Source organism: Zootoca vivipara, chromosome 16, assembly GCF_965207765.1.
Source record: "Zootoca vivipara chromosome 16, rZooViv2.hap1.1, whole genome shotgun sequence".
Taxonomy (NCBI): Eukaryota; Metazoa; Chordata; class Lepidosauria; order Squamata; family Lacertidae; genus Zootoca; species Zootoca vivipara.
Window position 1 is genome coordinate 22929408 of NC_142599.1, and position 27534 is coordinate 22956941.

General features: G+C 48.5%; 1 protein-coding gene across 4 annotated transcripts in view; it reads right to left on the reverse strand.

Moving 5' to 3' along the window:
* Nucleotides 1–513: 513 nt before the first annotated feature.
* The window catches only part of NOS1 (nitric oxide synthase 1), a 119159-nt gene continuing 92138 nt past the window's right edge, over nucleotides 514–27534 (reverse strand). For 3 of the 4 annotated variants that reach the window (XM_035098442.3, XM_060269289.2, XM_060269287.2), the window contains 13 exons: nucleotides 26403–26519; nucleotides 25589–25763; nucleotides 24555–24693; nucleotides 21699–21777; nucleotides 18124–18317; nucleotides 15630–15799; nucleotides 12533–12743; nucleotides 10858–10945; nucleotides 10203–10324; nucleotides 7903–8051; nucleotides 5755–5949; nucleotides 4449–4567; nucleotides 957–1964 (listed from right to left, as the gene is read on the reverse strand). In XM_035098442.3, coding sequence (XP_034954333.3) covers nucleotides 1901–1964; nucleotides 4449–4567; nucleotides 5755–5949; nucleotides 7903–8051; nucleotides 10203–10324; nucleotides 10858–10945; nucleotides 12533–12743; nucleotides 15630–15799; nucleotides 18124–18317; nucleotides 21699–21777; nucleotides 24555–24693; nucleotides 25589–25763; nucleotides 26403–26519 — 1822 coding nt within the window. In that variant the 3' untranslated portion in view covers nucleotides 957–1900. Of the gene's footprint in view, nucleotides 2121–4448; nucleotides 4568–5754; nucleotides 5950–7902; nucleotides 8052–10202; nucleotides 10325–10857; nucleotides 10946–12532; nucleotides 12744–15629; nucleotides 15800–18123; nucleotides 18318–21698; nucleotides 21778–24554; nucleotides 24694–25588; nucleotides 25764–26402; nucleotides 26520–27534 lie in introns of all 4 variants that reach the window. The other variant, XM_035098445.3, reaches the window with a different exon arrangement.

A 27534-nucleotide genomic window follows, 5' to 3' on the forward strand; every position in this document is an offset into this window, starting at 1 on the left:
AGTTCGTGAATGTAGTCTGCCTGTTCCTTCCTGGGTCCTCTTTGGCCTTCGTCTGTTGCAAAGATGGGCAACCTGTGGCCCACCAGATGGTCTTGGACAGGGGTCAGCACACTTTTTCAGCAGAGGGCCAGTCCACTGCCCCTCAGATCTTGTGGGGGGGGGCCCAACTATATTTTGAAGAAAAAAATGAACGAATTCCTATACCCCACAAATAACCCAGAGATGCATTTTAAATAAAAGCACACTTTCTACTCATGTAAAAACACCAGGCAGGCCCCACAAATAACCCAGAGATGCATTTTAAATAAAAGGACACATTCTACTCATGTAAAAACACGCTGATTCTGCAGGCCCGATTTAGAAGGCGATTGGGCCGGATCCAGCCCCCGGGCCTTAGTTTGCCTACCCATGGTCTTGGACATGATGTTGGGCAAATATGTCATTTTTTGTTTTTCTCCGTTTCTCGTGTTTTTCAGTCTTAAATTAGATCCCCCACGTTACCATCTCAGCTCGTGGTTTTGTTGTTGTTCTCGTGAAAATTCACCAGAATTTTAGTGCGGATTTCTCCTAACAAGTCTGCATTTTCTCCCAACGTACACATTTTTAGGCAAAGTAATCCCCCCTAATGCAATGCATTTTGTGTATGTTACTTTTGCTAATATATGCGTTTATATGCACACTTTACGCTCGTGTATGCGTCTGTGTCACTTAGCTGGAGAACGGCATTCGAAAATTGGGAGAAGTGCAAATTTCGAAGAACGGCTGATGTTTCAGTCCGAACACTGTTGGGCAAAGTGTGAATTAGGTAAGCTCAGCATCGGATGCGAACGGGATCAAATTTCTCCCCCATCCCAATTGCCATTCTGCAATCAGCAGAATATGACGGGAGTCATAGCTCATCAACACCTGAAGGACCACAGATTCCCCATCTCAGTTCTATGGTTCTACAAAAGTGATCCTTTGGTAGCATCCTCATTCTTTTTATTTCTCTCTCCCTCTGTCTGAGGAGTAAATGAAAAAGCACATCGCATGAACAAGGGAAACCTTCTTGGATTCCTAATAGTGTATTCATACCCTTAGCAGTGTTTTAGCCACAATGCCTGATGACCCACAGTTGCTTCCTGGCAGTCTGTTGCTTACAGCCCACCTAGCTTGCCATATCCAGCTGTGTTGCTGACTTTGTGACCATTGGATCAGTGCTCAGACACGTTGCGGAAGGTGCAGGGAAGGGAGCAGGGAGGCTGGGGCAGTGCATCACGTTAAGAGACTGCGCAAGTATGCCGTACGAAGGTGCGACCATTATCTGTGCAACGGAGGCCAGTTCCACCTTGTATGCAAGGACCGAGGGGCTGCACAAGAACAAAGCCACAGGAGGAGCTGCCCGCCATACTTCCCCTCCTCCCCACTGCCAGATTGCAGGGATGAAAGGGGCAGCGGCAGGAGGGGACAGGGGAGAGAGTGACCCACTGCTTGAAGCAAATCATGCTAGGCAGAGATTTTGGCAAACAGACAAGGGCGGCGATTCTGCGTTCCTCTGCTGCGTAACTCAACAGCAACTGACCGTGACCCTCCAAACCCACCCCAGAACACGCACACACACACACACGCACACACACAAAATGCAGATGACGACCACTAGGGTGGTGGTTTCATGCAGCCATGAAGACGGCCTTGTCATGAACGAGCGGAGAAGTTGTGTGTCTTTGCCGGAGCTGCTTGCAGGTTGCGTTCAAAGCCATCGCGCCACAGTGGGAGATTCCAGAGAAGGTCACACGGAAGGGAAATAAAACTGCCACAGGACGCGAGAAGAGGGTGGCGGTGTGGAGGGGAGAGAAATATCGCCAGCATTGTCCCTCCGTCTCTTCCTCCGTCGCTTATCCAAGCGTCAACAACACATCCTTCAGGACACAACAATAGGACGAGACACAGACGAGCGTTTGTTGTTGTGGGCCTGGCGGAAGTCCCTGGAGGAAAGGAGCGGATGCGGACGTGTCAGTACAAGGTCCAGACCCCTCTCCTTTTTGAGGGCTGGAGCGGAGCAGCTGGAGCTGCCGCGGTTTGCCTGGCTCGGCCTCCTGCCTCGGGCAACGCGACGGGGTCACGTTTAGGAACAAAACACCCTGCAAAAAAGCCGTCGGTTAGAGCTGAGAGCACACATGCAAGGTAAGGCATGTAAAAAAAGCATCGCCCCCTCCACTCGACTTCGCGTGCATTTCGTTCGCCCTTCGCAAGTTATGCATTCCCTGGCTTAAATGCCATCCTTTCATTAGTTGGGCAGAAAACATCATACGCAAAGTGTTCTGGGAACTGTGGTTTATTAAGGAACTGGGAACTGCAGCATTGTAAGGGGTAAGTTCTCGGGAGTATTTGGGAGACGAGATGTGCTTTAAATGCACTTTAAATGTATGGTGTTGAATGTGACCTAAGCCATAGTTTGGCTTACTACGATGCGTGAACCAAACCATAGGCTTAGCTCCTAAGTTTAATTCACGGAATAAGCCTTTCTTGCCTGCCTCTTCCTTCTGCAGTCAAAGGCCCACAATCCCCAGCACCCTTAACAAACTACAGCTCCCAGGATTCTTCAGGGGAAGCAGCAACAGCTAAAGCGGTATAAATCTGCTTTAAATGTATGTTGCGAATGCTGCGGCAACTTAGCTATGTGGCAAAGAAAAGCCTCTTTGAATGGCCGGTACCATTTCTGGACAGTAGGTGGCAGGGTTGGGTTGGGATTAGGCCAGCTGGTGCCACCAGCTCAGCAGAAGGCACAAAATATTACAACAGTAGATCTCATTCCCTTCTCACTGCCGTGGACCACTAGAAAATAGCTTAGTGGTTGAGCGTCTGCCTCGCATGCTGAAGGTCCCAGTTTCAATCCCAGCATTGCCAGATAAGGCTAGGAATGTCCCCTGCCTTAAACCCTGAAGAACTTATGCCATTCATTGCAGACAACACTGAAGTAGATGGACCAAGGCTCTGACTCAGCACAAGGCAGCTTTTTATGTTCCTAGCTCCAGTTGAACGGGATGGGTAGCAGGCAATGGGAGGGGCAGAGTGGAGGCTGACCTACTAGGGCAGGCATTCCCAACCCGTGGCCCTCCAGATGTTTTGGACTACAATTCCCGTCATCCCTGACCACTGGTCCTGTTAGCTAGGGATCATGGGAATTGTAGGCCAAAATATCTGGAGGGCCACAGGTTGGCAGTGCCTGTATTAGGGCAAATGGGAGTCTCAGTATCACCCTTACATAACTTAAAGGTAAAGGTAAAGGGACCCCTGACCATTAGGTCCAGTCATGACTGACTCTGGGGTTGCGGCGCTCATCTCGCATTATTGGCCGAGGGAGCTGGTGTACAGCTTTCAGGTCATGTGGCCAGCATGACTAAGCTGCTTCTGGCAAACCAGAGCAGCACACGGAAACTCCGTTTACCTTCCCGCTGTAGTGGTACCTATTTATCTACTTGCACTTTGACGTGCTTTTGAACTGCTAGGTTGGCAGGAGCAGGGACCGAGGAACGGGAGCTCACCCCATTCGAACCGCCGGCCTTCTGATCGGCAAGCCCTAGACTCTGTGGTTTAACCCACAGTGCCACCTGTTACAGAAATTAGCAGGTAGGAAATGGTGACTAGAACTCTGCCTATCTTTAGCTCTGGCGCCACCTGCTGTTAGCTCCCCTAAGTCCTGCCCCACCATTCCCAATGGACACCAGCCACCACTGCCAGGGCTATTTACTCCAACTTGTCAGTAGCTTCCCAGGGTCTTTCTCCAGATCAGGGGTGGGGAAACACCTTTCCAGCGTGAGGGCCGCATTCCTTTCTGGGCATGAGAACCTAAATGAGCCTGTGCTGGATCAGCCCAGCACCCCGTTCTCCCTGCGGAAGAGTGGGAAACCAGCAAGCAGGAACCCAAGTGCAAGAGCACAGGCTCCCGGTTTTCAGAAGCGCTGCTTCCTCCAGCTGCAACCCTCCTGGTGGGTGTGGCCAGAGGGGGAAGTGGGCGGAGCAACAAATGCAAATTTCACCTTACATGCAGTAGGCTTGTTTCTGCTCACACCCCTCTCTCCAGGCAAGCGAGAAGCATTTATCAGAGTCCGAGGGGTGTGTTCAGGCCAGGCAAAAAAAGGCCAGGTCTCCTGAGGGGTGTGGCCTATTTGGGGGAAGTTCTGAGGGCTGGGCAGAGCAGCCGGGAGGGCTACATTTGGCCCCTGGGTTTGAGGCTCCCCACCCCCCACCCCGGTTTTAATCAGCAATCCCAGGGATGGAACTTCTGCATGCGGAGCTTAGAGGCTCAACATGCCTGCTCCCCGGTGATCCCCACCCACTCTTGGCGGGTAGCTCGAGTGATGGCGTCAACCGAATGAGAAAAGGGATTCTCTCGCCCAGCCCACACGTTTCTGGGGAAACAAAAGCGCCGGTTTGAAAAGGGAAGGAAGCCAGCGGGCCCGACTCACTCGTCCGTGTCTTTCTTACTCTCCTCGATGTGCGCAATCGACTCGGACCGGAGGCGGTTCGTCACTTCGTATGTGCGCAAGGTGACTCCAAATATATCCTCGTGGTAGCGGTTGTCATCCTGTGGGGGGCGGGGCAGGCCGGGTGGGAAGGAGGAGGAGAAAAACCAATGCACGGTTAATTTCAGGAGTGTAGAGTTGGAAGGGACCCCGCGGGTCATCTAGTCCAACCCCGCTGCAATGAAGGAAACCCTGAAAGATGGCCCTCCACCCTCTGTGGAGAAACTTCCAAGGGAAGGGAGCCCACCACCCTTCAAGGTTGCCCACTGCACCGTCAAACGGTTCCCCTGACCGCCAGGAAGTTCTTCCTAATGTTTAACCCGAATCTCTTTTCTTGTACAGTCGTACCTTGGTTCTCGAACACAATGCGTTCCGAGAGTCCATTTGAGTCCCAGAACGATTCGAAAACCAAGGCTTGGCTTCCAGTTGGCTGAAAGAGCTTCCTGCGGTCAATCGGAAGCTGCGGAAGCCGTGCGGGACATTTGGCTTCTGAAATTTTCTTGAAAACCGGAACACTCGCTTCCGGTTTTCAATCATTCAGGAGCCGAGTTCCAAGGCGTTCGGCAACCAAGGTACGAATGTAAAGCCAGAATCTCCTTTCTTACAAGAGGAGACAGCAAAGGGTTACTATAATGGGTGTGGGAACTTAAAACACCCCAAGGGCCGCATTCTCTTCTGTTTAAGCTTCCGGGGACCTCACATGCCAGTGGGAAAGTTGATTTTTTTTTCTTTGGTCGGTGTGACCAAAGAACACCTCTCTTTATATCTCCACCCGGGGAACAATGAAGCATTATAAGAACTTGAGGACAAATCCTGGCCAGCGAGGCGAGGCATGCGAAGGGGATGTTCTGGGGAAAGAGGGTGCGTGGCCTTGACAGTCTGGATGCAAAGGAGGGGAAGGAGACAGCAGCTGGGGGACCCCCCCCAAAGGGAGAAGGCTCAGAGCCAAGTGCTTGGTGGTGGCATGGCAATGAGGGAGAAGAGGAAGGTTCTCAAAGTGGGTGCTACTGCCTCCAGGGGGGGGCAGTGGGATTACATAGGGAGGCCGCTAAAATTCAAGGGGACCCATGCTGGTTTTCCAATTGTAAGCTCCTTGCGCAGGGACCTTGCAAAATCACCAGGGGCAGTGATGGAGGCGGGGGCTGTGCTTGGGACCCGACTGATTTCAGCTCCGAATGCTGGCAGGGTGCCTGACGCCACGGGCTGCCCCCACGGCATGCTGCGTGGTTGTGGTGGTGGTGGTGCTCACCCGTAGCTTGCTAATGAAAGCGCTGGCTTCCTCTGCCGTCAGCTTGCCCTGAAGCCTCCCGATGCTCTGGACGGTCTTGAGGACGTCCCCAGCCATCGTGACGTCACCGCACACATAGAGGTGTCCTCCCTGCTCCTTCAACGCCTTGTAGACGATTCCCGCCAGCTGCTCCTGAAGGATGTCCTGCACGTATTTCTACAGGAAGGGAAAGCGGACAGCAATGGGGGTGTGGGGTGTGTGTGCTAGCTGTCATGTTGCGGAAGAAGGCTTCCACCCTTGCAGCACAGCTCCCCCTGCAGGCGGGCCAATGAACTGCAGAGCTGACCCCATAGAGCAGGCACGTCCAACAGGTAGATCGTGATCTACCAGTAGATCACTGGACGCCTGTGGTAGATCAATGGCAGATCACTGGCTCCCCCCAAAGAAGGTCAACAACTTTGGCTCCCCTAAAAAAGCTCAATTTTCTTGCCCTGACCCCCCCAAATGGCGCTTTTCTTCTCCCTAAAAAAGCTCAACAACAACTTTGATCTGAATGCCTTAAAAACAGGCCTTCCTCCTCCCCAAAAAAGCTCAACAACTTTGACCTGAACCCCAAAAAAGGGGGTAGATCACAGCAAGTTTTTAACTCTGTAAGTAGATCACAGTCTCTTGGGAGTTGGCCACCCCTGCCATAGAGGAAGGGAGGAGGGGTAGGGGCAACCTGTATATTTTGCTGTTGACTGTGATTATGCCACATATTCGGTAGGTTCAATATCCTCCTATACAGTCCTCGCAAGATTCGGGCTTAGTAAGGGATGGAAAAGAGTGTCATCTGGGTTGCATCTTAAAGCAAGCTAACCTAATTCACGCTTCCTATACTGCCACACGGATCAGAATGCAATTTTCCTCGAGATTTTACGCTTCTCTGAATTTTGAAATGCAGCTTTTGGCTTCAAAAAAAAAAAAAGTGCACCAAATGCATTTTAAACACCTCTGTGTTGTTATGGTTTTGTTTTGTTTTTTTAAAGGAATGCATGCTTTCAGATAAAGTACGTATTTAAAGAGGAATCTTTGCACACATATTTTTAGACAACGATATAAATAATAACACCTCATTTATCTCTTTAACCAATTTGTGGACTGCTTCGTAGCACAAAGCCTCCACAGTGGTACATATGGTAAAAACAGAACAAAACCTAAAAAAAATGCAAGTTCTAAAAACCATGATAGCGGTTTAGAAAACTAAAACCATTCACACAACTCTAAAAACTGCAAAGACCCTCCCACCCTCTACAAAACTGATCTTCCATAAATGATCGGGTTATATCTCAAGGTAAAGCCGCCTAAACAAAAATGTCTTCAGAAGGAGCTCAAGGTAGCAGACATTGTTCTCCCCTTCCTCATTATATCTACACAACAGCCCTTTGAGGTAGATTAGGCTGGGAGACAGTTACCAACGCAAGGTAGCCCATGATTTAGAGGAGGGCAATGGAGATATTCAGTGGTTTGGGAAACAAACCCTTATTTTTTATGACTTCACATATCCCATCTTTACTCCAATGCAGGTGGTGTACGTGGTTCTCCTCCCCCACTTATTTTATTCTTACAACAACCCTGGGAAGTAGGTTAGCCTGAGAGTCAGTGACTCTGCCCCAATGTGACCCAGTGAGCTTCATGGCTGAGTGTGGATTTGAACCCTGGTCTCCCAGGTCCTAGTCTGACACCCTAACCCAGGGGTCAGCAAACTTTTTCAGCAGGGGGCCAGTCCACTGCCCCTCAGACCTCGTGGGGGGTGGGGGCCCCAGACTATATTTTGAAAAGAAGAAGAAGAAGAACGAATTCCTATGCCCCACAAATAACCCAGAGATGCATTTTAAATAAAAGCACACATTCTACTCATGTAAAAATGTGCTGATTCCCAGGCCGTCCACAGGCCGGATTTAGAAGGCAATTGGGCCGGATCCAGCCACCGGGACTTGCCTACCCATGCTCTAACCACTACACCACACTGCCTCTCATGGATTAAAGCAGAAACAGGATGGAATGGACTGATGAATGAACATGTGAGCTAAAGAGGTTGATCCATCCACAGGTGTGTTAGAACCATAGAATTGCAGAAGGGGAACCAGGGGTCATCTAGCTCAGGAATCACCGCCAATCACAGGTTACCTTTGGTTTGTCTGGCTCACGAGAGTAGGCCGTAAACAGCTCCTTGAAGACACCACTGCTTTTCGCCAGCAAGGTCTCCTCTTTGTAAATGTGGTCAATCTTGGACTGCCGGCAACCAAAGACCAGCATCATGGGGCATGGCTTCAGCCCTGAGGGGAAAGATTGGGGAGGCGGGAGGGGAGAATGCAAAACATGTAATAGAATCATAGAACTGTAGAGCAGGAAGAGACCGTGAAGGTCACCTCGTCCAACCCCCTCTAATGCAGGAATCTTTTGCCCAAGGTGGGATTCGAACCCATGACCCTGAGCTTAAGAATCTCATGCTGTTCTAACTGAGCTCCTAGGTGTGCCAGCAGGAGACAACTAATCCATATAATAAACAAAAAACAACCTGCCATTTCAAAACACAGCCTAGAGAACCACACAAGTGGCCAGACACAAGCAGCGGGTTTCATACCATGCCCAGAGGGAACTTGACGTTCTACAGGTGCAACTCGGGAAATTAGAATATCGTTGAAAAGTGCATTTATTTCAGTAATGCAACTTATTGTTTTTTATTTTTCTTTTAATTTTTACAAATGCTTTCTTTTGGAAATTCCACAGTAATAAAACAAATAGTTACAATAATACTAAAATAAACATCGCTATTACATTTCATTAATTACATTCCATTCATAATTGACTTGCCTAGCGACAAATAATTACAGTTACAACAAATAAAGGCTTGACATATCTTCCTTTGCCTGTCATGCATCTATCTCATATATTGGTTTCACCTTTTAAGTTGCGTTACTGAAATAAATGCACTTTTCGACGATATTCTAATTTTCCGAGATTCACCTGTAGGTGGCAGTGGTAGCTGGTGTCCATTGGGCAGGATGGACACAGAAGGCTGGGAGGCCACCAGTAGGTGGCGCCACAGCCAACAACAGCCAGAGCTAACTAATTCTAGTTTTGCCCTCTTCCCTGCTTGCTGAGTGTGGAGGAGACTGAGCAGCAGGAAGATGACAGGCAGTGCCACCCCTCTCTGAACATCCTTTCTTGTAACACTATAAATCATGGACATCCAATGCCTATCGGAAAGTTAAGGACTTGGGGGCAGCGGGGGGGGGCAGTACTTTCTCATGCAGCTCATAGCTAAACTATGGAAGTCCCTCCCGCAGGAGGCAGTGATGGCCACCAACTTAGTTGGCAGTAAAAGAGGATTGGGGAAATTCACGGAGGACAAGTCTACTTTATGCTCTGCCTCCATGCTTGGAGGCAGCAATGCTTCTGAATACCAGTTGCTAGAAGCTGTGGGAGGGGAGAGGGCTTTTATGCTCAGGTCCTGCTTGTGGATTTCCGACAGGCATTTGGCTGGCTGCTGTGAGAACAGGATGCTGGTGTCAGGCTTCAGGGAATCTGATTCCTCCCACGGTGGGGAGCCAAGAATTAGATAAACAAGGAGAGTTCTTACCAAGTCTTTTATTCAATATTCACAGAGAGGGGCTTTGAAAAGTGCCTCTCTTGCATTAATGGCATTGCTCCGAGTAAAGCCCCACCCCCTCTGTCTCTCCTATTATACATCATCCCTAAATTGGCAGATCTGTGCTTTCTACCTTTGAGCTTTCTGTTCTCCTACTTTCCATGCCTGCCGGGTTCTGGGAGAATGCTTTCTAAAGACACAGTCTGTCAGCTGTCTCCCTCTCCTCCTCCTCCTCCTCCTCCTCCTCCTCCTCCTCCCTGCTCCCCTCCCAATATTTCCCAGCTTTTCCCCTCTGCAGCCTCTGATCTGTGGCCTTCTGCAAACCACTGTTGTAAACCTATACAGTGGTATCTCAGTTTAAGAACAGTCCTGTTTACGAACGATTCGGTTTACAAACTCCGCAAAACCAGAGGTAGTGTCCTGGTTTGTGAACCTTTCCTCGGTCTAAGAACTGAATCCGAACAGTGGAAGGGCACTGGCGGTGCGGAGGCCTCATTAGGGAAAGTGTTTAAGAACAGTTTTGGTTTAAGAATGGACTTCAGGAACAGATTAAGTTCATAAACCGAGGTGCCACTGTATTGTCTCCCTCTTCTCCGGGAAATGCAGGAGAAGGGGAGGTGGGGTCGGTCTCCACCATTCCTCCTCAGTCCAGTCCCTGACATCTGGACTAGATGGGCCACTGGCCTAATCCAGCAGGCAATGTTATTGGGGCTGGTTGCAAGTAGGAAGGCAGACAGGTGAGGGCAGGCATAGGTTGGCGGGGTAGGGCCCCATTTGTCCTAATGTGCCAGCCTCCACCCAGCCCTGCTCCACTCATGTAGATGACTGGACCTACCTTTGTGTTTGACATCAAAGAGCCGCTGTTGCCAGAAGCTCCGGAAAGGAGCAATCCCTGTCCCAGGGCCAACCAGGATGCAAGGAACCTGTGGGTCTTGTGGCATGTGGAACCCAGGAGCTCTGCATAAAGGGCGGGGGGAGAAGAGTTCTCTTTTGGTAACACTTTAGCATGTTATTATCATAGAATCATAGAATTGAAGAGTTGGAAGGGACCTCTGAGAGTCATCTGGCCCAATCTTTCCACAGCTGTCCACACTTTTTCAATTTCCCCCATCTTTAAAAGGTAAAGGTACCCCTGACCGTTAGGTCCAGTCGCGAACGACTCTGGGGTTGCGGCGCTCATCTCTCTCTGTAAGCCGAGGGAGCCAATGTTTGTCTGCAGACAGCTTCTGGGTCATGTGGCCAGCATGACTAAGCTGCTTCTGGCGAACCAGAGCAGCGCACGGAAACGCCGTTTACTTTCCTGCTGGAGCGGTACCTATTTATCTACTTACACTTTGACGTGCTTTCGAACTGCTAGGTGGGCAGAAGCTGGGACAGAGCTCACCCGTCGCGGGGATTCGAACCGCCGTCCTTCTGATCGGCAAGCCCTAGGCTCAGTGGTTTAGACCACAGCGCCACCCGCGTCCCTTACACCCCTCCCCCCATCTTACCCTCTGACAAAACATGGCACCACTTCGTCCGCCTGTATCCGGTTGAACCAGGAGGAACAGACCCCGTGGTGGATTGGCCCTTCGCCATCTAGGCAAAAACAGGAGGAGGAAGACGGGTCAGGACTGCAGCGGGAACACAAGGCTTGTATCCAACATGCTCTTTGCTCTGCATGAGTTTTAATGTTCCACGACAGAGGAATTTCAACACAGCAGCTGCACTAGTGGAAACTTATAGCACAACAGATTATGCTTTTTGGGTGTGTGCAACAACATTTCTGCCGGCACAAACATTTCTCTCTCTCTTTTTAAAATAATATTTTATTGATTTCCCCATATTAACAAAAATAAAACAACAGCAATACAAATTCAAAACCAAACAGAAGAAATAGACTTCCCCCTAGTCCCTTCCTTGGTTCCATTATTTATCAGCAGACCACATGTCCATTGTAAATTTAAAAACCATTCAAATTACTTATTGTCCATTCATAATAAAGTTGCAAGTAGTCCTAGAACCCTGCTAATGTATTAACCTGTGTACATTGCTTCTGTATATAGGCAATAAAGTCCTTCCAATCTTCCTTAAATTCATTGTCGTCTCTCTTCCTCTTAGTTTCATTGTCAATTTTGCCAGCAAACATTTCTCAACAGTGGAAAAAGTATATCACTAAGCGACTTTAACTTAATGCCTTGGAAATAATAGAATTCTAGAGTAGGAAATGAGAATCAGGGAGCATCTAGTCCAACCCACTGCAATGCCGGAATCTCAGCTAAAGCAGCCATGACAGGTGGCCATCCAACCTCTGCTTAAAAACCTCCAGGGAAGGAGAGTACACCACCTGCCGAGGGAGACCGCTCCACTGTCGGAACAGCTCTTACTGCCAAAAAGTTCTTCCTGATACTTAGTCAGAATCTCCTTTCTTGTAACTTGAAGCCATTGGTTCGAGTCCTACCCTCCAGAGCAGGAGAAAACAAGCTTGTTCCCTCTTCCATGTGACAGCTCTTGAGATATTTGAAGATGGCTACCATATCTCCATGGTGCTGGAGGAGACTCATGAGAGTGCCATGGACTGCAAGAAGATCGAACCTATCAATTCTGAAGGAAATCAGCCCTGAGTGCTCACTGGAAGGACAGATCCTGAAGCTGAGGCTCCAATACTTTGGCCACCTCAAGAGAAGAGAAGAATCCCTGGAAAAGACCCTGATGTTGGGAAAGATTGAGGGCACAAGGAGAAGGGGATGACAGAGGATGAGATGGTTGGACAGTGTTCTCGAAGCTACCAACATGAGTTTGACCAAACTGCGGGAGGCAGTGGAAGACGTGGTCTGGTCCATGGGGTCACGAAGATTAGGACAAGACTAAATGACTAAACAACAACAACCATATCTCCTCTCAGTCTCCTCTTTTCCAGGCTAAACATACCCAGCTCTTTCAACCATTCCTCATAAGGCTTGGTTAAATGCGAATTTTGTAATTAAAAATAAATAAAAATCCAACTCAAGGTCAAACATAGGAAGCTGCCTTAGTCTGATCTATCTTTCCAGTTCAATATTGTCTATGCTGTCTAGTGGTGGCTCCCCAGTATTTCAGACCAGGCCTTAAAACTAGATGGACAGGACATGGCAACTTCCACACACAAAAGCGATGCTCTGCCGCTGAGCTGTGGTCCCAATTTACCTCTGGTGCGATAGGAGACCACGGCTACCGTGAGGTGGACCTCGTCAGGGTACATGTCAGGGGAGGAGCTAATGGAATAGTAGCGAGGCTGGAGCAGCGGGAGCTGGGTCACCAGGAAGGTGGACGGCATCTGCACAGACGGGAACTCTTCCAGGACTTCGACCATGGTGGGGTTCTTGGACCATTTCCACTCCTCGTATTCCTGGAGACCCTGCACATGGGGGACACAGGAAGCTGGCAGTTTGCATGTCTTAGTGCAGAAAGTTTTGATCTGGTGTGTAGAGAGCTTTCTTATTCTACTTCATTCCAGAGGGTTCTGGAAGCTACTCTGTGCGAAAGAATCAAGCAGAAAGCTCATGATGTTTGGGTTATTCCTTCAGATAAGCTGAGTACGGCTGGCCTAAACTGGTTCTGTTATCTCTTCTGTGTCAAGGTCATGCTGACTATAATAATAGACCAGAAGGAGCCTGGGTTTCGCTTTTTCTTTCTGTCTCTCTTTCCTTCTGGTGTGGTGTTCTGTACATAGTACGCTTAATGTCAAGGTTTTAGACTTATTATAAGTTATTGTAAGTCTGCTGCAACTGGATTTCTCTTGCCCCTCCCCCCCAAAAATCACTATCAATATACTTCTTCTTAATTGTATTTCAGTTCAACAATTACTTTGATAAAATACATATTTTGTTATGTGCAATTGGCTTTAAATACCTATTACAGTGGTGCCTTGCAAGACGAATTTAATTCGTCCCGCGAGTCGCTTCGTATAGCGAAAAATTCGTTTTGCGAAGCGGCTCCCATAGGAACGCATTGAAGTGCGGTTTCCCATAGGGTGCCTCACAAGACGAATAAAAAAAAATCCGTCTTGTGAGGCACCCTATGGGACGAAAAAAATCCGTCTTGCGAAGCGCGCCATAGGAAACTTCGTCTTGCGAGTCTCCATTGAAATCGCAAAACGCATTCGTCTTGCGAAAAGTTCGTCTTGTGAGGCATTCGTCTAGCGAGGTACCACTGTAGGTCCATAAATTACGATAGCACATATTCAACACCAAAAAAACAGTGACAATTTGTTGTTGACAAAGGACAGCTGGAAATATAAAGGGCCCCATTATCTTCAGTAGCTTAGAGCCTCATCAAACCTAAATCTGGCCCTGGACTATGCCAATCCTGAATGCATTGAATTTGTGACCATTATGCTCATTTGCCTTCAGTAGCAGTAAAGCTCTGCTGGATGAAATATTAATTGCTTCTGGCCTATTTTTTGGGAATCCTGCAACATGTTTAAGCTTTTACTCTGCTCACTATACATTGGAATCTGCTCTGGATCAATACTGAGTAGAATTCAATGACAGGCTGCCTTAGTTGGAGTCAGCCCATGGGTCTCTGACTCGGGGGGGGGGGGTAGAATATAGCCATCATGTCTTGTAGGCGCTGATATCCTCCTCTGTTAGCCCTCCTCTGTTAAAGATGTCCAAACTGGCAGCCATCACTGCTTCCTGTGGCAGTGAGTTCCACAGGTTAACCACACGCTCCATGAATAAGCAGGAGGGTAAATTGTCTTGCCTTTCATGGACGTGTCTAACTTCGGTTCATTCATTTCAGCAACTCTGCTCTGAGTAAGACCTAGTTTTTTTAAGAAATACGCCTATTTTTAACTGACACTTATCAAAAGATATGCAAAAGTTCATGCCTAATACAAACTATATTTTTTATAATAAAGGTAAAGGTACCCCTGACCATTAGGTCCAGTTGTGACCAACTCTGGGGTTGTGCGCTCATCTTGCTTTATTGGCTGAGGGAGCCGGCATACAGCTTCCAGGTCATGTGGCCAGCATGACAAAGCTGCTTCTGGCAAACCAGAGCAGCACATGGAAACACCGTTTAGCTTCCCGCTGTAGCGGTACCTATTTATCTACTTGCACTTTGACGTGCTTTTGAACTGCTAGGTTGGCAGGAGCTGGGACCGAGCAACGAGAGCTCATCCCATCACGGGGATTCGAACTGCCGACCTTCTGATCGGCAAGCCCTAGGCTCTGTGGCTTAACCCACAGCACCACCCGTGTGGGTTTTATAATACACCAGAATAAAAGAAATAATTTTAAAACCTAATCTAAAAAAGGAACAGGAGCAAAAAGAAAAGAGAGAGAGAGAGAGAGAGAGAGAGAGAGAGAGAGAAAGAAAGAAAGAAAGAAAGAAAGAAAGAAAGAAAGAAAGAAAAAAAGAAAGAAAGAAAGAAAATGGAAAAAGATAAAAAGACTTCTGGTTCTTTGCAGCTACATACAGTCATACCTCGGGTTACAGACGCTTCAGGTTGCTTGTTATCGGGTTGCGCACCGTGCCGAACCCAGAAGTACCGGAACGGGTTACTTCCGGGTTTCAGTGCTCATGCATGCACAGAAGCGCTAAATCACGCTTTGCGTATGTGCAGAAGCGCTGTATCGTGACCTGCGCGTGCACAGACGCGGCGCTTCGGGTTGCGAACGCTGCGGGCTGTGAACGTGCCTCCCGCATGGATCATGTTTGCAACCCGAGCGTCCACTGTATAGTATTCACTCATTAACATTCAATTATTCTGTTTTCTATAGGCCAATATTTTTTCAATCTTCAAATCCAGATATTACGAATTCATTTTCTTGTTCACACAAAAGAAGTCCCTAAGAAGTTTCCAACCCTTAAGAAATGTCAATAGTGGTTTTTCTCTAATTAAACATGTTAAGTTTGCCATCTCAGCCGAGTCCAACAATTAAGACCTAGTTGTGATGCATGACTGGACGGATTGATTGACATCCCTTATTGCGGAACCCGAATCAGTCTGCATGTGAGGGGGGGAAGAGCTGTACCACACAACAGTGGGATAATCAGCCTCGTGTAACCAACACGCTTAAGTCTAATTAGTGTCAGAAGGGGTTAATACCACAGAGTAAGATGTCCTGCCAGACTTAGCTTTGTCACTTCCTCCCTTACCTTGGGAGGAAATAGGCAATTCCCCCCCCCCCCAACGAGAACATACAACAGTTCATTTGCAGCTTTGCCTGCAAACATGATACAAGTACGTAATCTACAGGGCAAAGTTCTCACGCCCCTTTCCAGACTGCAGACTTACCTTGCTGAGAACCTGAAGGCGCTTCTTCTCTTTCTCACTGGTCGCCAGCAACGCAAATTGCTGCAACAGGATTGGCGTGGGAGGGGTGGTGATATCCAGGTAATATTTGAAGGCCTGGAAGATGGTACAGGGAGGGACGCGGTTCTCGTCCGTCCAGTTGCTGATGACACCTGCCAAGACAGAAGCTGGTTGGCCTGCATTGCAGCGGAGGCTGGTCTATCGGGGCAAGTAAGGCACTGCCCCACCGGCCTCAGCCCACCCTCGGACAGCTCCACCGTTCGGATGTCGAGAAATTCGTAAGCATGCGGCCATTTGCCCCATTCGTAAGTTGAAAAATTCGGTTGTCAAGTCGTTCGTAAGTCAAGGTGCCACTGCACCACTTTTCTGTTAGGAACACAGGAAGCTGCCTTGTACTGACCCGCACTCTTGGTCCATCTAGCTCAGGGGTAGGCAACCTAAGGCCCAGGGGCCGGATGCGTCCTAATTGCCTTCTCAATTCGGCCCTTGGATGGTCTGGGAATCAGCGTGTTTTTACATGAGTAGAATGTGCGCTTTTATTTAAAACTAGTATCTTGAAGCCCGTTAAATTAACGGGTGCTAGAACATGCTATTCTCCCCGCTCATTCCCGCTCTCTCCCTTCTTTTTTCCACCCACATGCTCCGGGGCTCTCCTGGGCTGCCACCGGCACTGCTCCTCCGTCGCTGCCCTGCCTCCTCCTCCTCCGCTGCCATGGTCCATGCCTAGGCAGGGGAGGGGGGAAGGTAGGGGCGGCCAGGGCCCTCTTACCTTCCTGCCCTCCCTCTGGGCTCGAGCCCCCTCCTTGTCCGCCGCCTCAGGACCAGGCCTAGGCCCCGCTGCTCCAGTAGCTGCTCCCACCGACGCTCTCCCTGTCATTTGCCCCACCCCTTGGTGGTGGCGGCCGCGCTACGTGGCCGCTGCTGTGGCCAATCAAAGTCAGTCAGACACTCAGCCTCGCGATTGCACTGCGAGGGAAACGGTAGGCAGAGGGGGGGGGAGAGCACGCGTGCGAGTGCGTGATGCCCGCTTGCTGCTGGTCGCTGGGGGGGGAGCGTAGGGGGGGGAGGAAAAGAAAGTAGCCTCCTCTTTCTCGCACTTTAGCGCAAGCGCAGTGAGGCACTGTCCGGCCGGGAGCGGCGGTTGGCGGCCACAGGGAAACGGGAGGCAGAGGGGTGGGGGTGGGGTGGGGAGAGTGTGTGTGTGTGTGTGTGTCCAGTCTCTGCATCCAATCCCTGTGTCCGTGGGGCACATGCGCAGTAGCGCAAACCCAGGGACACAGGGACTGGACGCAGAGACACTTGGACTTTATTATATAGGGTGCATCTCTGAGTTATTTGTGGGGCATAGGAATTCGTTCATTTCCTCCCCCCCAAAAAATATAGTCCGGCCCACCACATGGTCTGAGGGACGGTGGACTGGTCCATGGCTGAAAAAGGTTGCTGACCCCTGATCTAGCTCAGTATTGTCTACACTGACTGACAGCATCTCTCCAGAAGTTCAGGCAGGATTTCCTCCCAGGCCTCCCTGGAGATGCTGTTGGGGATTTTGCATGCAAGGCAGGTACTCTGCCTCCTCATTTCACCATGTCACAATTCTGGGAGGAGTCCTCAGGTTTCTCTCGACATATTTGGCTCAATAAAGTAATGTTTATTCTCGCTACTAAATTAAGGGTATCTTGGGCTGCAGCTAAAACAGCGCCTTTTATCAATTTCTGCAGGGCTGAATATGCAAACCACGTACCATTTTACTATTAGTAGCTGCTCACGTCCCCATTTCACAAGGCTGAAAGGAGTCCTGAGCTTTGCTTTAAATACTTGGCTCGATAAAGTAATGTTTATTCTCATTTCTGGGAAATGGACTCATAAATTAAGAGCATCTCGGGGCGCGGCGAAACCTATGGATTTTGCCTCCATTTGGTGGCCATTTGTTACATGTTTGACAATCCGATTGTGGGGATGGCAACCTCCGATGAAAGATGGCTTTTATTTGGTATTCATAACATTTGTTTTGTATTCTCTCTGTATCAGGTCAGTTTTTGTTGTAACATCTAACGCATTGTGTAGTCTCTTGAGAATGTAATTTATTACCCTGGTCTTTTTTTGTACTGTTTCCCCCAACTCTTTTATTTTATTTTATATTTCTTGCTGGATTGTTGCTTTAACTTCATAATGAAGTCTTTTTTCTTTTCTTTTTAACTTTAGGAAGAAAAATGAAGAAGAAAAAGGGTTGCCCTTTTAGGTGAAATGTTGAGTAGACCCAATGAGATTAATGAACCTCCATTAGTCATCTCCATTAATTTCTGCAGGGCCTGCTCCAAATTTGATTAATGTTGGATGCAACCCTAAGTCTTCTACTGCAGGCACCCAAGCAAGCAAAATACAGGTGTTGAAGCAACAAGGAATGGCTCCTACATAAGGAAGTCAACTCTGGCCAACCAGGCGAACTGAAAAAAACAACAATGCCTTCGCTCCTTACCTAAAGCCGTGTTTCTCTCTTCCAAGAGCTCCACCTTCACCAGCTGGTTGGTAGGGGGTGCATCTTCAAGCCGTTCGATCAAGGCGTTGACCAGGTCTTCATGGTTACCTGGAAAGACGCCCAGGTGGTCTCCGGGTTCATAATGCAGCTCCTGGTGTCCATTGGTGTGAAGCCGTAGGAAGATTGTGGAGCGGCTAAAGTAAGTGAGTAAGGAAGGCTTTGGGTGTGCCACTCTTTGTAGATAAAATCCCCCACCTCTACAGATATTAGGCAGACCATGCCCATGGCACATTTAGGTAGTGGTACTCGGTTCGTTTCTGGGCCCCAAATCAATGTGGGATATGATACATAAGTAGCAGTCAAGTACAACATTCCTTGTTTTCCTAGAGTGGACATGCAGGGGAATGTTGATTCCAGCCAGTTGAAAACTTCCTGTTTCTTCCTGGCTGGGAGATACTCCCTTTGCATGTGACTAGAGGTGGGCATGACCTTACCTGTCCAGGTAACAAAAGGACAAGGCATGCTGCCACACTCTCTCTCCCTTTGGCTCCTTCGTCATTGGAGCAGCTTTTTAGCCAGAAATGCTCTGTTGGCTTCCAGCCAACAGAAGACACTGGGATTATCCCCATATGGCAGTGATGGCGAACCTTTTAGAGACTGAGTGCCCAAACTGCACCCCAAAACCCACTTATTGCCCACTTAAAGTGCCAACACGGCAATTAAACCTGTATATCTCATTTTTCCCTGTGTGTTTCAGTTTCTTCTTTATGGCTGCTGTTGTAATAAATAATCCTTCATAAAAGTTATTGCATTACATTCTTCATTAAATTATCTTTCCATTGATATATAATTTTATGGTATAACTCAGTGCTTTCCCCCCCTAAAAAAATGTTTATGTGAGGGACAAAAGGTACAGAGCAGGATGGGAGGGGGCTCTCTGTACCTTTTGTCCCTCACAGGTACTCTCATTTTGACTCAAGAAAATCACCACCAGGGAAAAATAAATACAGTTCAAATCGGGGGAAATAAATACAGTGAATTTCTTCTCCCATTAAATTCACAAAATGTTTAGGGGTATGCTTCCCCCAAGTCCCCACAGGAAAAAAAGCACTGGTTTTACTCCAAAGCAAAGTGGTGTTATGTGCCATCAAACCTCGGAAATAAAATTTTTTTTCAGAAGGTTCCACAATTTTGGCCACTAGTGTACACTGGAGGGCTGTACTAAGAGCCACCCTCTTCTTCTTATGAGATAATAAAGATTGTCTGTGTGTACACATACAAATAACTATAAATAAATAAATAAACCCAGCCAGATGGGTGGGGTATAAATAATTTGTTGTTGTTGTTGTTGTTGTTGTTGTTGTTGTTGTTGTTGTTGTTGTTGTTGTTACAGTTTCTTCGGCTGCCATTTGATTGCAGCCTCGATGGAATGAATTTCTCTGTTGGCTTACACGGGAAAGCCCAGCGAACATGTAAACCCACCAGCCCCTTCTTAGGTTGCTGACTTTATATGCTTACTGACCTGGGAGTTAAGCCCTGCTGAACTCAAGGTGGCTTACTCCCGAGTAGGAAAAACAGACTGGCAGGAGGCCCTGGCACATCAAAAGCCAATGCCTGTTCAGCTGCTCACTCACCAGGCCCTAGTGCCGCAGGCTTTGGGCGTGCGCAAGCCCTCCTCTCCTCCTCCCAGCACGGAAGCTACGGCCCTGCTGGGGCGATGGCGTACCTGCCCACAGAGAGGGCTCTGAGTGCCCTCTCTGGCACGTGTGCCATAGGTTCGCCATCACTGCCATATGGGATAGTTCCACATGTATATACTTTGTAACTAAGTTTGCCTTCAGGGATCTGCCTTTAGGGAACTTCTTTTATATACTTTACACAAGATTGTGGCATGTTTATTCTTTTAAGAGGGATATAAGGTAACTTACCAGGAACCAAATAGTGAGAGGCTTACACAAGCCTGCAACCAGCTACCCGCTGTGTGTTTAAAAGGGGAATGTAAAACTCTGCTAAGTATAAGAACTTGCTAGCACAAGTTAGGAAGGACATTAATAAACAATATATCCTCCCCTGCCTCCCTGAACATTCCCACAATCAAGGTGCTCATGTTGGTGTCTAAAGCCCTAAAGGACCCAGGCCCTAAATATCTGAAATGTCTCCTCCTTCTCCCCTCTCAAGTGTCAAGACTGGCAAGAGGGGGCCCTCCTGGTGGTTCCACCACCCTCAAAAGCCTGGGGGCCGGTGGACCAGAACATGTGTATTTTCAGGACCCAGCTTGTTTTTTGGTGACTGTGTTTTGTAATTGTTTTCTTCTCTAGCAGCTCTTTCCTCATGCCTTCACACTCATACCTCGGTTTAAGTACGCCTCGGTTTGAGTATTTTCAGTTTAAGTACTCTGCGGACCCGTCTGGAACGGATTCATCCACTTTCCGTTACAGTGGTGCCTCGCTTAACGAATGCCCTGCTTAATGAAATTTCCGCTTAACGAAAGGATTTTTCGAGCAGAGGTTGCCTCGCTAGATGAATTTGGTTTATGAAAAATTCGTCTAGCGAATCGCAGTTTCCCATAGGAATGCATTGAAATTCAATTAATGCGTTCCTATGGGCAAAAATGTTTTTTTTAAAAAAATTCAATGCATTCCTATGGGATTCACTAGACGAATTTTTCGTTATAAGAAAAGACCCGTGGAATGAATTAAATTAGTCTAGCGAGGCACCACTGTACTTTCAATGGGAAAGTTCGCTTCAGGTTAAGTACAGTGGTACCTTGACTTATGAAGGCAATCCGTTCTGCGGCGCTCTTCGGAAGTCGAAACCTTCGGAAGTCAAAGTGTCCATTTTGCGCATGCGCAAAGCACGATTTTGCAATTTGCGCATGCGCAGAACGCGCACATGGAGAAAATACTTCCGGGTTAGCGGACTTCGGAAGTCGAAACCTTCAGAAGTCGAGGCATTCGTAAGTCGAGGTACCACTGTATGGACCTCGGGTTAAGTACACTTCAGGTTGAGTACTCTGCATACCCGTCTGGAACAGATTCATCCACTTTCCATTACTTTCAATGGGAAAGTTCGCTTCAGGTTAAGTACGCTTCAGTTTAAGTACTCCGCGGACCATCTGGAACGGATTAATCCACTTTCCATTACTTTCAATGGGAAAGTTCGCTTCAGCTTAAGTACGCTTCAGGTTAAGTACAGACTTCCGGAACCAATTGTGTTTGTAAACCGAGGTACCACTGTATAGTTTGGTAAGTGTTTGGATGCCCAAACAAAATGTGGTTACGGAAGGATATTGAGTTTGCATGCTAACACCAAGCCATCGTTAAAACAAATCAAGGTTTGGAAACAGACAACAAACCATGGTTTCAAGATCATGGTTTGCTGTCAGAGAACAAACCATGGTTAAGCCACCGGCCAGGGTTCACACATAACATTAAGTGATGGTTTAACGAACCATGGTTTGGTGCTCTGTGCGGACTAGTTCATAACTGAATGCAAACATGATGGATCCTGGCCTAATCAAGCTGTGTTCTTCCCAAACTTGCAATTTTTGGCAGTGGTGAGTCTGCAGCTCCTACCTGGATTTGGGGCTTTGTAGATTCTGACGTGCCAGGAGCCGGGCAGCAAAGACTCGCTTTTTGTGGATGCTGTACAAGCCTGCAAATGAAAGAGAGTCGGTTAGTCCTGTTTGTGGGGACTAGCTGCAAATGTCACGACTGTGGTTCAAGGACATATTCTGGCTGGTGGGGGGTGGGGGCAGCACAGCACAGTATCTTTTTTTAAAATAATAATTTTTATTAATTTTATAAAAAGGACACATACAAAGCATACAACATAAACTCTGTCCCTTCATTTTCCCTCCACCCACAGGCCCCCTTCTGCCACCAGTGAGACCCATGGGCATTGGGAAACAAAGGGGTCCATTCCAAGCTGGGTTTGACCTCCCCCCTCCTTCCTCCCCCCTCCTTCCTCCCCCCTCATCCCCCCCCTGCCACTGAGAGGATAAAGACGGAGGATCTCTGGGGTTTGGCTTGTCCCCCAGCTATTTCTTCGCTATATTGAAAAAAAGGGAAAAAAATAAAAAGGAAAAAGAAAAAAAATATAAAAAGGGAGAAAAAAGAGGGGGGAAAAATAAAAAAAGAAAATATTAGTGGCTTCCACGACTCTCCTCCTCCTGGATTTCCCAACTTCATTACATAATTATGGCGGGTTTTCTACTCCAATACAAAATCTTATTCTTACAATATTAACACAATCCTCCTCCTTCTTCATGCTGTCCCCCCCTGAGTCCCCCCCTGCCACCGGGGCAGCCCGAGGGGCCCAGCAGTCAAAAGGTTCCATTTTTGTGTCTGGGTTTCCCTCCACCCCTCCCTCTCTCCCCAAAGCACCCCCTGCCACTGGGTACTAAGAGTAAGGAGAGGGAGACAAGCAGTTCTCCACCCAAACAACTTCTGATCACCAAAGTTACTAAAAAAAACAAACTCTAAGCATGTTTCCTCAGCCATTCTTCTACTCCCTCCAGAAAACTCTTAACCCTAATCTTTTAAAAAAATATCTCTCCTTCCCCCCCCCCAATGTCCCTCCTCCCAATTGGATCAGCATATCCTTTAACAGGCCAAGACTCCGACAACGTTATTCATAAGCCAAAAGTATACCTTAAACTAAAATTTTTACCCCACACCAATTCTATCCCACTTCCACTTCCAGGCCTTTGCTCCCCCCTCTTTCTGCCTTTCCCTCCCTTCACTAACACCATTCAACATTTCAGTCTCTCCAGGAATTTCACTTCCATCAATCTTCTCTTCACTTTGCTTCTCCTTGTCGGCCTCGTCTCCTTGTTCAGATCTTTGTTTTTCATCATCCAACACATATTTTTTTTGGTCTAAATCAGTCTCCAAATTGTCCTCAAGTTGTTGCTTCTCACACACAGTCTCGTATTCAAAATTGTCCTCTAAATCTTGCTCTTGCACCTCATTCTCCTTTTCTGTTGGATTCAAACATTGCCTTTCCTTGTAGATATCTTCCCATATTTGTAGGTAGCTCCGCACAGCCTCCTGGAAAGCTCAAGAGAACTTTGTTTTCATAACTCACTTAACCACAGGCAGACTAGAGATAAGGGCCGAAGGGTACTGGAAAATTCCTCTCTACCACGTTGTCGGCTCCATCTTGGCTGTTCTTATCCTTTGTCTTTAACCTCATCAGATTTCAAATTTACAATCCACTTAAATCCTTTTAAAACCTTTTGAATCAATTTTTCCAATTCACAGGAATAAAATCGTCTTTCTTAGTCCTTTAGCAATTTGACAGCTTTTGACAGCTGTCAAAGCGTCCTCCCCCTTGTTGCTGCTGAACCTCAAGGGGCAACGACACCGGGGGCTGGGGAGGTTTGGAAAAGTCTTTCTTTCTCTCGGGTCCGCAATCTTGAAAGAAGTTTTCCCTTTTCGGCTTGGGAATGTTTAATGCGCCTCCCGATTGTCCATTTGGAAGAGATCGGCTTCCGTTACTTTAGAATCTCTTCCTATCTTCAAATTTAAAATTTTTAAGATCCGAATGGAGATTTGACTTACTTTGAAGAAGTCTTTTATTTCCTTGGAAGAATCCGCCGCTTGCAGGCTGAGGACTCGGAGCTTCACTTCAAGGAGGTAAGATGAAACCCAAAAATGGCTCCCGCAACTCCACTCCGCTGGCTCTCGATTGCTCTACTGAGCTCTCGGGCAGCAGAGGATTCGTGTCCGGAGCAAACAGCTGGGCACTATGTCACCGGGACTCTCTACCCGGTGTTTTTTCGGGGAGTCCGCTCGCTCTGCGGACTTCCCCCCCCTCCACGAAGCCAGGGACCTCGGAGCACGAAGTCCCTGCGTCCAACTTCACCAGCGCGACGGACCGGAAGCCAGCACAGCACAGTATCAAAGAAGGTGCATATGGCCTGGAATGTGAAACCTGTCGGGCCCCCTGGGGCTAGAGCAGGCATAGGCAAACTTGGCCCACCAGATGTTTTGGGACTACAACTCCCATCATCCCTAGCTAACAGGTCAGGGATGATGGGAATTGTAGTCTCAAAACATCTGGAGGGCCAAAGTACAAAAACACCACAAAACTTTATTACAACACCACCATAGCAGTCAGCAGGGAAGTGCTCAGCACACTTCCCAATGCTGAGCATTGCTGCCAATTGGAGAGAGGGGAAGAAGTGAGGCAGCAAAGAGCTCAGGGTGGTGTTGGGGCAGCAGTGGAGCTAAAGCAACACCGTGCTTGCACCACGCCAAACTCCCCGCCTCCTCTCCTTCCCGGTAACCTGCAGTGATGCTCAGATTTGGGAAGCCAGGTGAGCAACTGCCTCTCCGCTCATGCAACCGGGTAGCCAAGCCTGGCCAAGTCTTGCCTCTGAAAACATCCCACCAGGCACCGGGGAAGTAAGCGGCAAGCCACAGTACCTTGTGTCAGTTCGGGTGCTTCGGCAACATAGGTCAGGCGGAACTTGCTCCTCTTCCAGCTCCGGTCGTTGCTGATGAGGGAGTTGTTCGCTTTCTCGATGTTGACGTCATCGCCCACGCAGAACACATCACACGCTGCCTGCAGGACAAACCAGGTTCTCAAGGCAAAGCAAGGCAGGCTGAGTGGGTGGGTGGGTGGAGGAAAGGTGTCCAGCTAGGGTTCCTCCCCTCATCTCAGGACTAAGCAGAGCTGTGAAGATGTCCTGACGGTTGGCAGGGCAGCGCAAGCTCACTCACTGCCCTAGCTGTGATTCCCGGAGGGGGTTGGCAGCGGCAGACCTTGGAGTCTCAAATTTCAGCAGCGCCCTGTGTGATGCCAAAATTCAGCGCCCCCTGCCTCTCACGCTCTATTCTAAATAATAGTTGTGGTGTCTCCTGCAGCTCTGTGTCCAGGTCACACTCCCCTAAATCTGCCTCTGGAGCAGGAGAGAGAGCAGACAGAGCTGCTTCCTCTGAGAGGGTCTCCGCCGTCCATCCCCAAATGCCTGCCTGTCAGGGCCCACCAGCTCCTTCTCCCTCCTACCTCTTGCACCTGTGGCTGCCAAATAATTCCAGTTCCTGATGGAGCCAAGGGGCCTCTGACACCCTTCAGACAACCCATTTATTGATCATCCACAGATCACGCCTGGTCTTTTACTGAGTCCTTGCTCCAATTTCCCCTGTCACTTTCCTAACTGCAAATTAGTTTCTCTTCTCCATTTTTGAGGCGGATTTGTTACACTAGGGTGGCACAGCTCTCTAAACCACTTTTTACTTGTGCAGATCGAAATCTCCAGGCCATGAGTTCAAAACCCTCCCACAAATTTCTGATGGCCTGGAGGTGATGGCCCAACGCCTCCCCTTTGAGGAACCCATTGCCCATGAGCAGTTGCTTACCACAGGCCTGGCCTCGTGGCCCTGAGATACCCTCTCCCCAACGTTTCCCCATCTTCGAATCCCATCTCCTGGCAGGAGGCTGATGAGAAGGTGGCTACCTTGAAGACCTTTTTGGCCCACGTCCTGAAGGATTCCTCTTGCCCACACAGCTCATCTCCCTCGCCCATCCTCAGGATGCGTTCTCCACCCAGCTCCTCCAAGAGCGTGTCCACGGCGCGAGCAAAGGCGCAGAAGTGGGGATAGGCCCGTGACCCCAGTCCAAAGACGGAGAATCTGTAGGACAGCAGGAGAGGTGAATCAGTCAACATTCCTCATTTCTCATTTTCCAATTTTATTTTGTTTTTTTTTAAAGACCTCATGGAAACAAATCGGCATGTCAGTGTTGATTTCTCCTAATGTACCCAATACTCATATGCCATTCTCCCTTATATTTAATCATTTATTTCAAAGCAATTGTCTCATAATAACAGAATGCTATTTCCTACTAGCATATGCAGTTTTCTGCATGCTTTGCCGTGCTGTATGCATTTTTGCACACGGGGCTAGACTCGATAGCCGCATTGCGAAATCCAGAGAACTGCAAATTTTGGAGGACAGCTGAGTTTTCAGTTTGCACATTCTTTTGGAAAGTGCAGATTGGGTTGGCTCGCCTTCCGCTGAGAACTTAATCGAACTTAATCGAATTTCCCCCATCCCTATCTGTACGCATGGAAGCAGACGTCCGGGTGGTGGCTGCATGGCCAAGCAGAGCCAGCAGGGGTCACTCTCAGCCCAACAGAAGGCCATAGACAGAGAGTGAGATTTGTCTCTTGGAGCAAGAATTATACTATGTCTTCCAGCTCCTGGACGCTGCTGGATTGTAAGTTTGCAGCATGAGCTCTGAACTCCCCGCTGCTTACCCACCCTGCTCACCTGACATTGGCCAGTGGACCAGTGCTCTCAAAGTTGTTCCTGGCTTCGGGCCCGTCAGCCGAAGATTTCCGAGCATCCGAATACGAGGAGACGCTGTTGAAGCGCACTTTGTAGCTCCTGCAAAACAGGATGGTAACTCAGTGGCAGAGAATCTGTTTTGCGTGTAGGTCAATCCCCAGGGCTGGGAATACCCCCTGCCTAAAACCCTGGAGAACTTCTGCTTGTAGGCAATACTGACCTAGATGCATTAACGGCCTGGACTTGGTATAAGACAACTCCCTATGCTTGTTTTATATTAGGGAAGAGCCATAGCTCAGTGGCAGAGTGTCTGCTTTGCATGCAGCAGGTCCCAGGTTCAAATCCTTACAACATCCCTGTAAGGTAGGCTCCACTGATAGTGCCACTAGACCTACTAAAAAAAGTAGTCAGGAGATCTAGATATAGATCATTCGCATCAGGACGGATCTATTTTGGTTCTCAAGATGCAAAGAACTAGCCCACTATGCTGGTCAAAGGAAGAGGCTCACTCCGTGGACACCTGACACCTAGGGGCTGCTCAGGGTAACTGCTTCCTAATTGCTGGTTGAGAAATCATTGGTGGATGAGCGTCCTAGGAATTTTGTCTTCCAAGCTTTTTGTTGATTTGCAGCAAGCAGTTTAGACTCCTGGTTGTTCAACAGCAGCAGCAACCAACTGACCTCCCCCCACACACCTGAACAAGGCTGCTGTAATCAAAGAAAGTTAAGGAGAAGACTTGACAGGGCAGGCTGGTCCATTAGGGCACTGCCTTGTCAACCTCAGCCTGTCGCCAGCCAGCTAGCTGGAGCCCACCTGCCTGCCATCTTCCCTCTTAGTCTTATTGTTGCCCTTATCAGAACTCAATGGGGGGGGGAGGCTCTGGCTTCATAGGCTTGGCTCTGGCGCCACCTGCTGCCTCCCTGCCTCCCACCCTACCAGTCCACTGGGGTTTGTGTGTGTGCAAAAGGACAATGAGCTCAAATCGGTTCTGGCACTGAAAGTGCATCCTTAGGCTCAGAATGTGCTCAGAAGTACCCTGGCCTTTATTTCCTGTCTTTCTTTTGCACCTGGCTCTGACTGATGGATCTTGGGGTTCCCGTAAAAAACAAACAAC